At 45.1% G+C, this 16,759-nt stretch overlaps 1 protein-coding gene across 1 annotated transcript in view; it reads left to right on the forward strand.

The window, feature by feature from the left end:
- Positions 1–16,759, forward strand: part of CDH20 (cadherin 20) — a 95,924-nt gene that overhangs the window by 18,182 nt on the left and 60,983 nt on the right. Inside the window, exon 3 of the mRNA XM_015425709.1 lies at positions 8,733–8,852. Coding sequence (XP_015281195.1) covers positions 8,733–8,852 — 120 coding nt within the window. The remainder of the gene's footprint in view (positions 1–8,732; positions 8,853–16,759) is intronic.

Genomic DNA, 16,759 nt, shown 5'->3' on the forward strand with positions numbered 1-16,759 from the left:
GAGCGGAGGTGACGAGCATAGGAATAGCGAGAGAGCGAGAATCCAAGTAAGCTGTCACTCCGAGAAGTGTCGCTGAGAGTGGCGCAACTCTCTCCACTTCAATTCTGAGGCTTTGGCTTCCCTGTGGGACATCAGTCGACACGGCTGAGGCACCCCTCCCCTCAGGGGAGGACTCCCGGCGTGACAGTCTTCTAATGGGAACGTTTAGTAGTAACTTATTTCCATTTGGCCATGATTTTTGGTAACACAGTTTCCCTATCCTGGGTCTTAGCAAAACCATTTGAAGTGTTGGTGTAACAGCAATATTAGTACAAGGGCCGGAATGCAAAAACTAGATCTAGCTATTTGGAAGAAGGATTGGTCTCTAGAGTGAATGAACAGCTGGGTTCTTAGGAGGTACCCTGGGGCAGAAATTTCTGCTCGGGACTCATGGAAATATCAACAGGTCTAACAAAGCAGGTTATCTTCTGAGGCTTGGTGGTGGTACCATTTGAAACCCACCCTTCTGCATCTCTTCTGTGCGGTCACTTACTGGAATGTTCCCATGTGTAGTAGCAATGGGAGCTACGGAAATGTAGTGTGTATTCCCAGAGCCCCCATCAAAGAATGATTTCCATGTGGAACGGAACCTCAGAATGGTGTGTATAGATTAACAACTGGATCTGGAGTGAGCGAGTTGTAAATAGGTCCACTGTCTTTCTCCCAACTCAGCTAGAAGTGAGGCACTGATTTGAACTTGTTAAGAGTGGATTAACTAATTGAGCTGGTGCCAGAAACTTTTTAGATTGCTCACTTCCCTCCCACAATGCCTGGAGGGTATGAGGTCATATACAGCCCATCCCAGATTGTGGGGGAAACTAGCAATGACCTCTATGGACCGTCAGCTTCTCTGGTTAATCCATAAATTATACCAAAATAATACTGCACAGGTGAGATGTGGAAACAATGGTCAGCTGACCAAAGAGATCAAAATAAATAGAGGTGTTCGATGGGGCTGTCTTTTGGCCCCCTACCTTTTTAAAGGTAAAGGTTCCCTTGCTCAAAGGCCAGTCGAATCCGACTCTAGGGTTGCGGTGGTCATCTCCGTTTCAAAGCCGAAGAGCCCGTGCTGTCCGAAGACTTTTCCGTGGTCATGTGGCCGGCATGACTAAACCTCTATATAAATGACATCAATCGTCACCTCTCTGGTGAACTCTTTCACCCACCTCACTTGTTGCTAAGACCTATTTCAAGTCTGTTTCATGCTAACAATACTGTGTTACTATCTCGGTCTCGTATTGGGCTAAGACGTTTATTGAATACTTTTCTACTCTACTGTTTCCAGGAGTCTTTAGATATAAATTAGCAAAAGACAAATGTGGTTGTTTTTTGCAAAGATGCACCTTCATGCCATCAATTTGGTCTATGAATGGCCATTCGATGGCTCAGGAGAACACCTTCCATTATCTAGGTGTCTTCTTACAATTTGTCCTAGTTAAGTCATATTACTACTGCTAAGAACTTATCATCAATGCGTTCGTCAGCCCTTCTGAGATTCTTTCGGACCACAGGAGGTAACTATGTACCTGCTGCTATTTGTGCCTTTTAGGCGAACATAGTCCCCATATATATGGCGTGCCATGGTCCATAGCTAAGGTCAATGACAAGTATGATTCCTGCTCAATTTCTTTCCTACATTCACTATCAAATCCCCCTAGGTGTGTCTCTGGTCCAGCTATCCATTTGGAATTTGCTGAACCATCCCTGGAAGCTAAAGCTTGGATAGCAAGTTTCCTCCATAGACTGAAAATCTTTTATTCTTGGGCAGTGTGCTTTCTGTACCACCTAGCTAAGAATGGCTTTCAAAGTTCATGGTTAAAATTAGTTGATGATAGGCTACAGAGAATGGGTTTTTCCCTGGAGCTCTTTAACCAAATGGATTATCCCTCTGCATGCAAACTGATTAAATTTAGTATCCTACCTTTTGATACATGGAGTACTGGCTGCAGAGCTCAAAGGGTATGTTCCCTACATTATTTGGGCCTTTCAATTCCAAAGACTCTACCTGCCTACTGTAAGTTTCTAACTTACAGTATTTTCCGAATATAGAATACTGTTCTCAAAGGCAAGACTAAATGCCCTGCCACTAGGGGAAGCTAGCAGGCAGGTTCCTAGGGATTCCTTTCTCTGAGTAGCTATGTGACTGCAAATCCAGTGATTTAGACACCATCTGGTACTTCTTTATTGATTGCAACAAATACATTTTTGCCCATGACAAATGGATCTCAATCTATATCCAAAAATGGAGTTTTCTCACAAAACAAGATGTTGTCGCTAAGTTGCTAGCAGATACCGATCCAAATGTGACTTGCAGTTGCAAAAATTTTGCCTATGGTATTTAATGGCATAACTTCCTGATGTAAAAAGAGGAATATTTATGTCTCTCACATTGTCTGTATATGAATATACTTTTCCCTGTTTGCTTATGACCTGTTGGTCTACGAGTATTAATAAAAGACTGACTGTCTGAGGGTCATATACAGAGAGCAAGAGACAGGGCAGAGAACATTGTTATGGGAAAAGCTAAAAGCGGAGACACAACCTAACAGATTGACTTCTGCCAGCATTCAGTTCACAATATCTTTGCTGTTGTTGAGTGTGATGCACAGTGAAATCACACTGCATGGAAGTAAACACAATTCTAGGATGGGGAGTAGGTGTGAGAAGGACAAGACTGGGAACTCCTGCAACTAGTGGTGTGCGATTTGCTTTATCGGTGTCACTGCAGCTGTAAAACCTACAAATATTTGGAAGAAAGGAAGTCCCATTGATTTCTCTATACTTACTTCTGCATAAATACTTTCTGTACTCTGTACTTTACTTCTGCATAAATACTTTCAAGGCTTCCAGCCGATTTATCTTTTAGCTTTTCTTCCCCACACAGAAAATACAAGGTGGCCAAAGAAAGTAGCCCTTAGAGGGAAGAAATCTCCCTAAACGTATTCTGACAGTTGCCAGTTATGGTTCCATAAACCATTTGATCAGGCCTTAAGCGATTTTCCTCTTTATAGTTTCCATTATTTCACAAGGCAAAGGTGTTTAGCAGACATGTAACTAATTGAATCATTCTTCTTTCCTTTTGTAAAAGATAATTGATACTGTATTTTGCTTGTCTATGTTGCGTTGCCTCCCAAATTATCAATGCCTGCTCAGAACTAATTAGCCACCGTGCAATGTGCTAATTCCCTTTAATATTCTAGGATGGATTATCATCTGTAGCAGCTGTGCTGGTGTATATATTCAGATGTTCCAAGCTGCTTACCTTTGGCTGCTCCTTTTCAGTGGCTGTGTTAAAACTTTCTCGTTTCCAAATAGTGGAACCCCATAGTTATTATGAACGTCTATGAAATCAATTCAATGCCCTGCCAGCAGGCTACTTTCCGACATTAGATTTAACCTTATGTTAATAATGAAATATTAATTTGGGGCAAGGGGAAACTGCCATAAAATATGCAAAGAAGGCGTTTCTTCTTGTATGAAAAATGCAGTCCTACTAGTAGTTTTATTTCTTTTCTAGACCTCTTTTGTAAAAACAAGTTGCATACGATTGCCACATCTGAGTACGATGAAGATGACTTTCTAGTTAAAAGTCTGTTGAGAACTGGCAGGGAGAGATTTCCTAGGGTTGACAGGTCCTCCCTGACCACCGGTGGGGGATGGGGGAGTAGGGTTGCCAGATCCAGGTTGGGAAACTTCTGGAGATTTGGGGATGGAGCCTGGGGAGGACAAGGACCTCGGTGGAATACAATGCCGCAGAGTCTACCCTAGAATCATAGAATCACAAAGTCAGAAAGGGCCATACAGGCCATCTTCCTAACAAAGGACTTGCAACCACCGGTGTTTGGGCTGTTTAATCAGTTTATCAGTTTAATCAGTTATCAGTCATGTTAAATTGTATATGTGGAGTTATGCAGATGGGTTTTCTAAGGGTGCGTTCAGACGGGCAACTAATCCCGTCATTGTGCCAGCTTGAATTTTATCCTGATCTTTTTAATCCATCGTAGCACGACCAGACATCCCCCTGGTGAATCGCCTTACCACGCGCTGCCTCCGTTGTGAATTGTCTAGAGGGCATCCACTGAGGGAGGCATGCGCGGTGGGGGGTTTTAAAAAACGTTTTGCGCATGCGCATAGACATCACAGCGCGTCCTTGTTGAAGGAGGTGCGCGGTGGTTTTTTAAAAAACTTTTTGCGCACGCACATAGACGTGTCAGCACATCCTTGTTGATCCACGCATGTGTAGAGTTGTTTTAAAATGGTGCCCGCTCGGGATGGTCTGACGTCAGACCACCCCGACGGGAGGATTGCGCGCTGGTGGAACGATCAGATGGGTGAAAGTCCACAGTTGTCCCGCAGGTAACCGAAAACCCCAGATTTAAAGTGCTATCTTTTAAGTCCAGTTCCGAAGCACGGCAAAACGGGATGCCCATGGGAGAGGGACATTTCCCAGATGTTTGTGTCTGGACATTACCTTTAGATCCGTGAGGCAATCGTGCCTTGCGCAGCTCTAAAGAGCCGTCTGATCGGACTCTTATACTGAACTGTTGATCTCTTGCTCTGAATTTTGTTATAGTTCTGATATCTAGAGAGCCAGTGTGGTTGAGAGTGGCAGCCTCTGATCTGGAGAACCGGGTTGGATTCCCCACTCCTCCTCCATGTGAAGTGTGCTGGGTGACCTTGGGCCGGTCACAGTTCTCTCTCAGAACTCTCTCAGCCCCACCTCCCTCACAAGGGGCCTGTTGTGGGGAGAGGAAGGGGAGGCAATTGTAAGCCACTTTGAGACTCCTTAAAAGGTAGATAAAAGCAGGGTATAAAAACCAACTTTTCTTCTTCTTCTGTTATAAAAGATTGCTGACCCCTAGTCTAGGAGGATCAGCAGGTTGGATGTCATGGAACTGGGCAGTGCAAGAAAGCAACTTTTTAAAAAATAGAAAAGAGTAAAAGTCCAGCAGCACCTCAAAGACTAACCAGATTTGTAGTAGGGTATGAGATTTCTTGAGTCAGTACTCACTAAGAAACAGGGCTATTTTTGGCCAGGAACGCATAGGAATGGAGTTCCGGCTGGCTCCTGAGTTGGCCACGCCCAGCAGGAACATTATTAGGCCACACCCAACAGCAGGAACTCATTAGGATTGGCTACATTAGGGGTGTGTGGCCTAACATGCAAAGGAGTTCCTGCTACAAAAAAAGTTAAAAGTCTGTTTTGACAACAAACAAGGTAAACAGAATAAGAAGGGAAAGGTGGGTGTGGCTGGATGACCACACTTCTGGTAACATGGGGGTGTAGCCTAATGTGCTAATGAGTGGTGCTGTCAGGGTGTGGCCTAATATGCTAATGAGTTTTGCTGTTGGGTGTGGCCTATTATGCTACTGAGTTCCTGCTGGGCTTTTTCTACAAAAAGAGCCCTGCGTGAGCAGTGACTCAAGAAAGCTCCTACCCTTCCGCAGATTTGCTTAGTTTTTAAGGTGCTACTGGACTCTTACTCTTTTCTACTGCTACAGACAGACTAACACGGCTACCCGTCTTCATCTTAAAAAAACCCAAGTTGCATAACTTATGATTATAATGTTTAATGCAAAAAAAATCTAACTTCTCCCCGTGAAGAACCACCACACTCACTCGCACACAAACGCCAATTCCTGTATCTTCCTGATGGACTTGGAATCCTCTCCAGAAGTGTGGGATCAGGCACACTTTCTCTGCGTTTCCTCTGTTGCCATTAAACCTTAGAGGCTTAGTTTTCACAATTTATGCCCCTGACAGCTAGCACAGCCCACTGCTTATTGGTGACCTAACAGGTGATTGACAAATCACTTGTTTTGTAGTCCTATGCAGAGGGCAAAGTACAGAAGATTTGTCTAGGTCATCTCTATGTGATTTGCCGAGTCACAACACGCAAGCCTGATGTAGATGGTGGTTGTAGAAGTGATGCTGAGGCCACACACACCGTGCTGCTGATCTCGGCTTTGCCATCCCTTGCCGTCAGTGCCCTGTTACAGAAGGCAAAGAGCCAGCCGGAACATGCCCTGATGACAACAAGCCCTTGTGCTCCATTGATTTTCTGGCTATGTTAGTGATTCCCCCCCAGGGCCCGTTCCCAGCCAGTGTAAATTAAAGCATTCATGAGCCTCAGCTGGGTTTTACGCCAGGAGCTAAAAGAGGCTCTGCCTGCCCATATATTAGATCAAGAAAAGGCAAAGGTGGTTTTAAAACAACTTAAGTTCTGAAAGCTTTATTGGATATGACATCTACTGGCCATTTATTTGTTTGTTTATTATTTATTTGATTTATATCCCGCCCTCCCTGCTGAGGCAGGCTGGGTAACATCAGTTCCAGGGCTCTTTTTGTAGAAAAAGCCCAGCAGGAACTCATTAGCATAATAGGTCACACCCAACAGCAGGAACTCATTAGCATATTAGGCCACACCCCTGTCAGCACCGCTCATTAGCACATTAGGCCACACCTACATGTTACCAGAAGTGTGGTCATCCAGCCACACCCACCTTTTGCTTCTTATTCTGTTTGCTTTGTTGTCCAAACCCAGGGCTTTTTTTGTAGCAGGAACTCCTTTGCATGTTAGGCCACACACCCCTAATGTAGCCAATCCTAATGAATTTCTGCTGTTGGGGGTGGCCTATTATGCTAATGAGTTCCTGCTGGGCGTGGCCAACTTGGGAGCCAGCCGGAACTCCGTTCCTGTGCGTTCCTGCCCAAAAATAGCCCTGGTTACGGCACAAATTGTAATCACTCACCCCTTCACAATTTATAAACCAACAGCGAAATCCTGTCTGCCTAATTGCAGATACTCTTCACACTGAATATATATTAACATTTGCGTAGGCACATACACTACAGTTTCACATTGTTTCTTGTTTTTCTCATTGCCTTTCTTTTCCTGTTCTCAGTAGAGCACGCCAAGCATCCACGTATGTCTTATTTTGCTTTCATTTGTAGCATGAGTCCAAATTTCTTCTGCCTATCTTGGTTGATTATTTGCAGGGTGTTTTTTTCTGGGGGAACATGCCACAATGGAGTTTTGGAACCTCTTCGACAAAATTATTTTTTCAATGCTTAAAAGTTCGTGAGTTTTCAGTATACAGATTGAAAACTTCATTTCCGTCTTGAGAGTTCTAACACCTCTTTCCCACACACACACAAAAAGCCCTGGTTATTCGTTTGCTTTGCCCTGCAAGTTCCTTTAAACTGTGATTGCATGTTTGTTCCATCAAGCACCAAGTATATCTACGATTGTGTGCCCGCATGTCACAAACAACACAAGTCTCTTACTAGAGTAATATAAACCACAGTTTTTATCACCGGTTTTTTTTAAGTGTCGAGCCCTCATCATTGTAATGGTAAGTTCAGGAAAAAAAATATTCAAACTAATATGCTCATGATACATAAAAGTACTCAATACAGCCAAAGTCAAGCACTTCTGAAATTCTTTTGATGTGAGTGGGAAAGAGCGGACTATGTGCTGAATTGTGCCATTAACATCACTGGAAATGAAAACCCTCAGCTTTTTTTGAGTCATGTCTTATAACATATGCTAGCATTACAGAGGCGTTCACATAGGAAAAATACATTTTTGATCGTCTTGTCTACATTTTTGACTAGAGGCAGGGCTATTTTGGGGCAGGAACGCATAGGAACGGAGTTCCGGCTGGCTCCCGAGTTGGCCACACCTGGCAGAAACTCATTAGCATAATAGGCCACACCCAACATCAGAAACTCATTCGGATTGGCTACATTAGGGGTGTGTGGCCTAACATGCAAAGGAGTTCCTGCTCCAAAAAAAGCCCTGGTTTTGACAACAAACAAGGTAAACAGAATAACAAGCAAAAAATGGGTGTGGCTGGATAACCACACTTCTAGTAACATGGGGGTGCGGCCTAGTATGCTAATGAGCTGTGCTGTCAGGGGTGTGGCCCAATATGCTAATGAGTTCCTGTTGTTGGGTGTGGCCTATTATGCTAATGAGTTCCTGCTGGGCTTTTTCTACAAAAAGAGCCCTGGGCAAAACCTACACTTTCCCCATAGTTTCAGGATAGCAGTTTCTGAGTAGACAGATTTCAGAGAAAGTGTGACTTACCTACCAACTGTACTGTGGAATCTACCATAACCCAGTTTCTCAGTTCACATTTCTGAGGAGAACTTCACTGGCATTGTGTCTGTGACACGGCACCGGATGGAACGTAGCTGGTAAATGATTGTGTTGTGTACATTTTTTTCTTCCCGTTACGATTTGTGCTCCTTGCATTCATTGTGTAATTTCCAATGGCCCATCCCAGAGTTTTGAGGATTTTTTTTAATGTGGCAATAGAATTCGCAGGGTACTGAATGTGTTTTAAAACCATGTTTTCAAGGGATTGCAGGATTTATAGGCCAGAAAGAAAGCAGGTTGGGAGTGAACACCCCCTGACTTTTAACAGACCACGAAGGAGTCCTGCTTCTCTACAGGTTATTTACTGGCCCATCGATGCCTGATGGATTTGTGCCTGCTCTTCCCATTAGAGCTAATGACGTGTGTGTGTGTGTAAATCCCTCAAGCATCACAAAGAGAATAGACTCCCAAATGATGCTTCTGTGCAGCCGGACATTTATATTCACTGGACCTACTTAGATCCTGTGTCCTTTCTTCACAGGTATGGCTCTAACAAGGTTTCGTGCTGTTGTTTTTTTTATTTGTCAGGCACCTCCGTTATCCAGGTGACAGCAACAGATGCTGATGACCCTACCTATGGGAACAGTGCCAGGGTAGTCTACAGCATTCTCCAAGGACAGCCATATTTCTCCGTGGACTCCAGAACAGGTAATTTCATTCAAGAGCGAAAAAGATCAGCCGGGAATGTGACATTTTCCATTAGCTTTCATTCAGTATTCACCTTAGGCTTCATCATCAAAATCCAAGACATCAGTGGCCGCACACGCTTTTCATCCCCCCCCCCCCCCGCAGTGAAGCACCAAGAAATATTTTTTTAAAAAAAAACCTGAATGAGAAATATTGTGCCCCAATCCAACAGCAATTTTAGGCTTGTGCACTGAAAAGGAGGGGAAGCTATTAACTTTGGTGGACAAGCACATCCAATTCTAGGGAGAGCAAAACTACTTAAGCAAAAGGAAGGTTAAAAGAAAGATAGGGAATAGATTGATTGGCATGCTGGGAAACCCGGTGAAGACAACTCAACAGAGAGCCAGTTTGGTGTCGTGGTTAAGTGCGCGGACTCTAATCTGGGAGAACCGGGTTTGATTCCCCCACTCCTCCACTTGCACCTGCTGATGTGACCTTGGGCAAGCCATAGAGCAGCCCCATCCACCTCACAGGGTGTCTGTTGTGGGGAGGGGAAGGGAAAGGAGTTTGCAAGCCGCTCTGAGACTCCAAGTGAATGACGGGGTATAAATCCAATCTCTTCTTCTTCTTCTTCTTCTTCTTCTTCTTCTTCTTCTTTATGAGACAGTCAGTGTTGTGCAAACCTAGCTCCTTATTCACTGGGAGGACGGTAGTTACTACCCTGAGTTTTGCTGAAGGGAGAAGGGGTTTGGTTCCTGAGCCAGTTTGGCGTAGTGGTTAAGTGTGCGGACTCTAATCTGAGAGAACCGGGTTTGATTCCCCACTCCTCCACTTGCACCTGCTGATGTGACCTTGGGTCAGTCACAAGCTCTGGCACAGCTGTCCTTGAAAAAGAGCAGTTTGTGTCAGAGCTCTCTCAGCCCTACCCACCTCACAGGGTGTCTGTTGTGGGGAGGGGAAGGGAAAGGAGTTTGTAAGCCACTCTGAGACTCCTCTGGGTAGTGAAGGGCGGGGTATAAATCCAATCTCTTCTTCTTCTTCTTCTTCCTTGAGCAGGGGGTGTCGAGAGCAGGGCCAATGCCACACCCCCGGTCTGAGTGGGGGTTCCTCTGATTTTTGGGGCTCTTCCCCACCACCAGCCAGCTGGCCAGTGGGAGGGAAGCCCTGCCCCCAAGAGTGGCCACCCCTACTACAAGATTTAAAGGGCCCTCCAGTCGACCAGTTGGAACCCGGTGATCAGCTGGAGGGCCCTATAAATCTTGCAGGAGGGAGGGAGGGAGAGGGGTGGCTGTGCACGCCCTCACTCCAATCCATGAATTTGCAACCTGGAGTGCAGGCATGTACTGCCTCCCCCCACCCACTTCTTCCCAAAAGCATTTGAAGGACCCCGGAAGTTGGGGAATGGATTAAAAAATTACTTTTTATGGTTGAAATGGATAAAATGACAAGGAAACTTAATAACATGGAGGCAGAAGAATTTTTTGCAGACTGGAAAGACTTTAAAGACTATCTGGAGAAATATTGGGATGTGAAAGACAATTTACTTTGCTTTGAGAATTACTGAAAATTAAAAGATAGCAGAAAATTAGATAATGTATAAGAAGAATAATGGAAGGATAAGTTACCTGTGGATGTAAATAAAGAAAAAGGGAGGTAGGAAGAAAATTTAAGAATTGGGCAGGAGGTTGGAGCACTGTGGGAAGCCAAGAAGGGGGGGGGGAAGGGAGGAGGGAAGGATAACCGTTTAAGTTTTGATATCTGTTTGGACTGTTTGTTTTTTCGATCGTATCCTAATAAATTGTTTTTGAAAAAACAAAACAAAAGCATTTGAAGGGACCCCTTTAAATGCTTTTGGCAAGAAGCGGGGGCTGCCGGTCCCCAATGTGATGATGTCACTTCTGTGTGATGTCATCACATTGGGGACATCCCTGCCCTCTCCAGTAACGCCCCCCCCAAAAGTCCCCCATCGGGGAGTTGGAAGGGCACGGCAACCCTAGTCATGAGTAGGCAAGGGAAGGGGGGGTACGTGGGTAGGGTCAGAAAGGGATGTCTGAGCGGAGGTCCTGGTGGTGAACATGTGAGGGGAGGGGGAGCTGAGCAATCTCTGCCCAGGGCCCAACAGAACCCGGAACCAGCCCCGGCTGAGTGGCAGTGATGGGATACGGAGCCGGCAGGTGGCTGCAGGTGAGATCACATTCCTTGCTGGCCCGTGGTTCTGCCGAGCTAAGGCAAGTGCAGGGCTAACCTTCCACCAGGCCTTCGACTAGCGAGCCGCACTTAACAAACTGAGGCCCGGGCCTCAATACCGACACCATCATCGACAGCCTGCGCTCCGCCGATATGACCCGGACCGAGTTATTAGCCGACCGTACTCACATTACGCTGATGCTGCTTACGCCATCGCCATATGATCTGCACTAGCACTTTATGTCATGTTTTATATTTACATTTTATTTGATTTCTTTGTCTTCCCTTGTCTAATACATTTTATGTAAGCTGCCCTGAGCCTCCTTCAGCAGGGAGGGTGGGATATAAAATAAATAAATAGCCCGCTTCGTGGTTGCTACAGAGAAGCAGCTCAGAACGGCAATCCAGCAGATTTTAAGGTGCTTAACTTTGGTTGGACTGAGCTTTTTGTTTTCTAGGCCTCCTGGCCAATATTTTCCGATCCCTTTCAAGAAAGAGGTTCGGACTTTATTTTTTTTTCGTTGCAGTTGGGTAACCTCTGGTGTTTACAGAAAACACAGCTCTCTAGATTGGATCATTTTATTCCTGTTACTAAACCAAGCCCCGTTGACATGTATTTCAGTACTGCAAAAACTGCTGAGGCTAGATCTCCCATACTATCGCTTTCTTACATCTCTTCCTTAGAAAAAAATGAATGAGTCTTGAACTGATCTCCGTAGTACTTACTCCTCATTTTTCTGGATGCCGTGTAAGTTCCAGCAGATTGTAATAAAAGACCGATTTCTGCTATTCATTCTCCAGTAGGGCATTTAAACAGTGCCCCAGTGTCTCTGTCACTACCTCCTCATGGCCTCCAATAAATGCATGAACTTGTGCTACCTCTTCGACAGCGTTCAGAGGTGGTAACTGCAGTCTTCCAGACAAACCATCCCACAACGATCTATGCCTTGTGTGGCATAGGTGTGACCTCATTTGGAGTACTGTGTACAGTTCTGGCCACCACACCTCAGAAAGGATATTATAGCATTGGGGAAAGTGCAGAAGAGGGCAACTAGAATGATAAAAGGGTTGGGACACTTTCCCTATGAAGAAAGGTTAAAACGCTTGGGGCTCTTTAGCTTGGAGAAACGACGGCTGAGGGGTGACGTGATCGAGGTTTATAAGGTTATGCATGGGATAGAGCAGGTTGAGAAAGAAGTACTTTTCTCCCTTTCTCACAATACAAGAAGTCGTGGGCACTCAATGAAATTGCTGAGCAGTCGGGTTAGAACAGATAAAAGGAAGTCCTTCTTCACCCAAAGAGTGATGAACACATGGAATTCACTGCCACAGGAAGTGGTGGCGGCTACAAGCATGGACGGCTTCGAGGGGGAATTAGATAAGCATATGGAGCAGAGGTCCATCAGTGGCTATTAGCCACAAGGTATAGATAGGGACTCTGGGGCAGGTGATGCTCTGTCTTCTTGGTGCTTGGGGGGGTCAACAGTAGGAGGGCTTCTAAAGTCCTGGCCCCACTGCTGGACCTCCTGATGGCACCTGGTATTTTTGGCCACTGTGTGACAGAGTGTTGGACTGGATGGGCCTTTGGCCTGATCCAACATTGGCTTCTCTTATGTTCTTATGACAGATGGACTGGCAACAGGGGAGGCTTGAGTTCATACACTCTCTGCCATGTTACTCACTGGGTGACTTCCAGTCGTGTCATTTTTTCCCCTCCCCCTTAGCCTCACTTTCCTCACAGAGCCGTGGTGAGGGTAATACAGGGAGCCACATATGCTGCCCTGCTCTAAGGGCAAGATAAAATAAATGCGATAAATAAATTATGGGATGCGAAGCAACACGGTCTTCCAGCTGACCTGATTTGGCTTCTGTAAGAGTGAGCAGCCCCTCCAAAATCACGTTTTCTCAGAAGACAGAATAGATGGAGACGACTGGGAGCCACACAGTTAAACTGTACATCACAAGCTGTGTAACAGACGACTGGGATTCCCACTCTCAGAAGCTTCCTGCAGGCTTGCAAAAAAAATTATTTGCTTGATTGCATGTGATGAATAAGAGCTGCCTGCGGATAACAGGACTGCATTTTCTTTTCGTCTGCAAGGGAAGTTCTAGACAGACAAGGGCAACTAACCATCATTGCCGCTCAGGGTCTTCTTTCTAGTAATGAGCGGGCAAACCCGGGAGCCGGCCCAAGAGACATGTCATCTGCATTTTATCAATAGCGCTCAGAACTGTTGAAAGCTCTGATATAATCAATAGGGTGCGGCTGTCCATAGCAGTCTCCAGCCAAGTCAGCTGAGCAGAGCTACAAGCACGCTCCCAGCCACATACAAAAACTTCAAGGTACATCAGCATGGGTCCAAGACGTCAGGTATCCAAATGTACACAAAGCCGCACAACAACCTTTCACTGAAAGGACTGTTGTGAGGAGTTGCCCATTTAAGTTTCCAACTAAAAAACATACTGGGATCAAATTTTCAAGTGATTTTTTTTATTTCTCCGACAGATTTTGGCAAAGTTTAGTATTAAAGATTAGACCACAGAATCATCCAGTGTGGTGAAGAGGCTGTAACAGTGCTAGGTTTTAATGGGGAAAACCCAAGTTTGGATCTTTGGTTGATCATAAAGCTGCTGGGTGGATTCGGGGTCCTCTCTACCTCTTAGCCTAACCCATTTCCCATACCTGATGTCAGGCTAAAATACATTCCTCAGATAAACAATAGGAGACAGACAGACAGACAGACAGACAGACAGACAGACAGACAGACAGACAGACAGATAGATAGATAGATAGATAGATAGATAGATAGTGCCGTGGTGGCTCAGAGGTTAAGATGCTGAGCTGCAGACCGGAAGGTCGGTAGTTCAGCAGTTTGAGACCCGAGTGCTGCGTGACGGAGTGAGTTCCCGTCTCTGGCCCCAGCTCCTGCCAGCCTAGCAGTTCGAAAGCAAGAAATTGCAAGTAGATAGATAAGTACCACTTCGGTGGGAAGGTAACCGCATTCCATGCACCTTGGTGTTTAGTCATGCCAGGTACATGACCACGGAAATGTCCTTGGACAATGCTGGCTTTTTGGCTTGGAAACGAAGATGAACACCACCCCCTAGAGTCAGATTTGACTGGCTTTCAAGTAAGGGAAGCCTTTTACTATAACAGATGGATAGTCAGGCATCGAGCCAATTCAGTGATGATATGAAGTCTGTAGACGTAACAAAGGAGGTTGAAGGTGCGCAGTGTCATGTTATGCTAGAAAAGAATGGAAATACAAAAGTAACGAGCAGGGAGATTACTGTAGTACTACTAAATGGCTCAAGTGGTTCAGATGCTGGACTGCAGGCTGTGGAAGGTCAGTAGTTCAGCAGTTCGAGACCCAAGTGTGCCGCATGACGGAGTGAGCTCCCGTCTCTAGTTCCAGCTCCTGCCAACCTAGCAGTTCGAAAGCAAGAAATTGCAAGTAGATAAATAGGTACCGCTTCGGTGGGAAGGTAACAGCGTTCCGTGCACCTTGGTGTTTAGTCATGCCGGCCACATGACCACGGAAACGTCTTCGGACAACGCTGGCTCTTCGGCTTGGAAACGGAGATGAGCACCGCAACCCTAGAGTCGGACTCGACTGGCTTTCGAGCAAGGGAACCTTTACCTTTACTAAATGAGTAGTACTTGAGTAACCCCCCCTTAAGTCTCAGTAAGAAAGATGTATTATAAAACAAATAAATAATATTTTTTTTAAAAAAAAAATCCCCTCTACTACAGTTATAAATTAGGGTTGCCAGCTCTGGGTTGGGAAATTCCTGGAGATTTTCGGGGTGGAGCCTGGGGAATGGAGGGACCTCAGCAAGGACATGGTACCGGAGAGTCCACCCTCCAAATCAGCCACGTTCTCCTGGGGAACTAATCTCTGTAGCCTGGAGATCCAGTTGTAATCCCAGGAGATCTCCAGCCACCACCTGGAATCTGGCAACCCTAAATGCACACTTACTGTTTTGTCCAGGCCATAGATTGTGCGTACATACTAAGAACCAAACACTGTCTCTTGTTTAGGTTCTTCGGGCCAAACACAATACCTTTCCTTGGCGTGCCGGGTCTGGAGACTCGCTTTCCCTGCAGCCACAGGGTAGCTGCAGGGAAGGTCGTTTTAGAAATCAGTGAGGGTCAGGGGTCATTTCGTAGAAAAAGAGGTGCAGGAGCTCATTAGCATGACTCATTTGCATATGCCACACCCCCTGACACCACCGGAAGCGTGTCAGAAGGCAACACCCACCGCTCAGGCGCCACAGGACTGTTTTGGATTGCTAGCTATTGGGGGGGAGGGGAATGTGTAGATCTGTCTTCGCAGAGGAGGGAGAGCTTGTACCTCGCTGCAGGGAAGGTCATTTTAGAAATCAGTGAGGGTCCAGTTCATCTCAGAACTGTAGCATGCAGGGAGGAAGGGCCCAACTTGCTTGGACCCAGCTTGCCTAGAAATGTATCCTGTATCTTGGAACTTTTTTCTTAACTTTGTCGGGAATGGTGGAAGGGAGCTGAAGGCCTATGCCTGAGTGTTCCCTCCAAGCTGAGTTAGTGTGAGCTAGCTCACAGTTTTTTAGCCTCTGGCTCACACATTTTTGTCTTTGCTCAGGAAGGAGGGCTCCAGAGCAAACTAATTTATGCAGTAGCCAAATCGCTGGCTCACAACTTTAATGCCAGCAGCTCACAAAGTAGAATTTTTGCTCACAAGACCCCACAGCTTAGAAGGAGCATCGGTCTGCCTAATAGATCTTAAAAGAGAGACGGCTGGGAACAAAGAAGAGAATGAAAATAAAATTATCGTCAGAGTGGGAGATGGAAAATGAGATGGTAAAGTAATACTTAAAAGTGCAGTAAGGGTTAAATCAAGAAGTCCATATAAGCACTCAGCATCGGTAGGAATTACACTGGACAGTTCTTGACAGACATTATCAGAGAAACCTGCTGCCCTCTCATGTTCTGTTTCAGTAAAGTTTCCAGAAAGGAAAATGAATTTGTCTTTTCTGGATGTCAACCAGGAACACTGATAAGCCTGTCTATTTCTATGTATGCTTGCGCCTGCTTATATATAACGGCGTCAGATCTTAAGAATGCTTGTGTGAAGGAGCGGATAAGCAGTTTTTGCTACAGAGCCAAATTGCTGTTGGTGCATTGCATGTGTATTAACAACTACAATTGCACTCAAAAGCAAAAGCTTCCTTCACAGCAGCACAGTGCAGAGCTAAATCACTGATGCTCATTGCATACACGATTGATTTACCTGCACAGGAGCTTGTGCATCCAGTCAATACTTTTTATTGATCTGGTGATAATTATACAGAAACCTGACACCTGTTTGTAACAGCAAATATTCACTTTGTACATTGGAAGCAAAAGAAATGGAGATGTGTGGCTTTCCTAAGAGTCACATAATTACATGTAATTGATAGGCATGCCCATCAATTAAAGTGTTGCAACTGATTAATCAACTGGATTTGACCAAGTAATTGATAACATTTCCTTAATATATTTGCATATTGTCCATACTTAAATTTAAGTGCCTTTTTAGATGTTGAAAAAACTTAAAATTTCAGAAATGCCATCCATACTAACACCAAAAGTTATTTAGATTTTTTTTTCCATTCTATCTTTCAGAACTAAAATGACATTAAAATACACAATTATGCCTTTATCACTCAACCCTCATCAACCCAAGGTCACACAACTCTAATCTGAAAAAAACAAAACTCTTTCC

This window comes from Gekko japonicus, unplaced genomic scaffold (genome assembly GCF_001447785.1).
Source record: "Gekko japonicus isolate JY-2015 unplaced genomic scaffold, Gekko_japonicus_V1.1 scaffold1461, whole genome shotgun sequence".
Classification (NCBI taxonomy): domain Eukaryota; kingdom Metazoa; phylum Chordata; class Lepidosauria; order Squamata; family Gekkonidae; genus Gekko; species Gekko japonicus.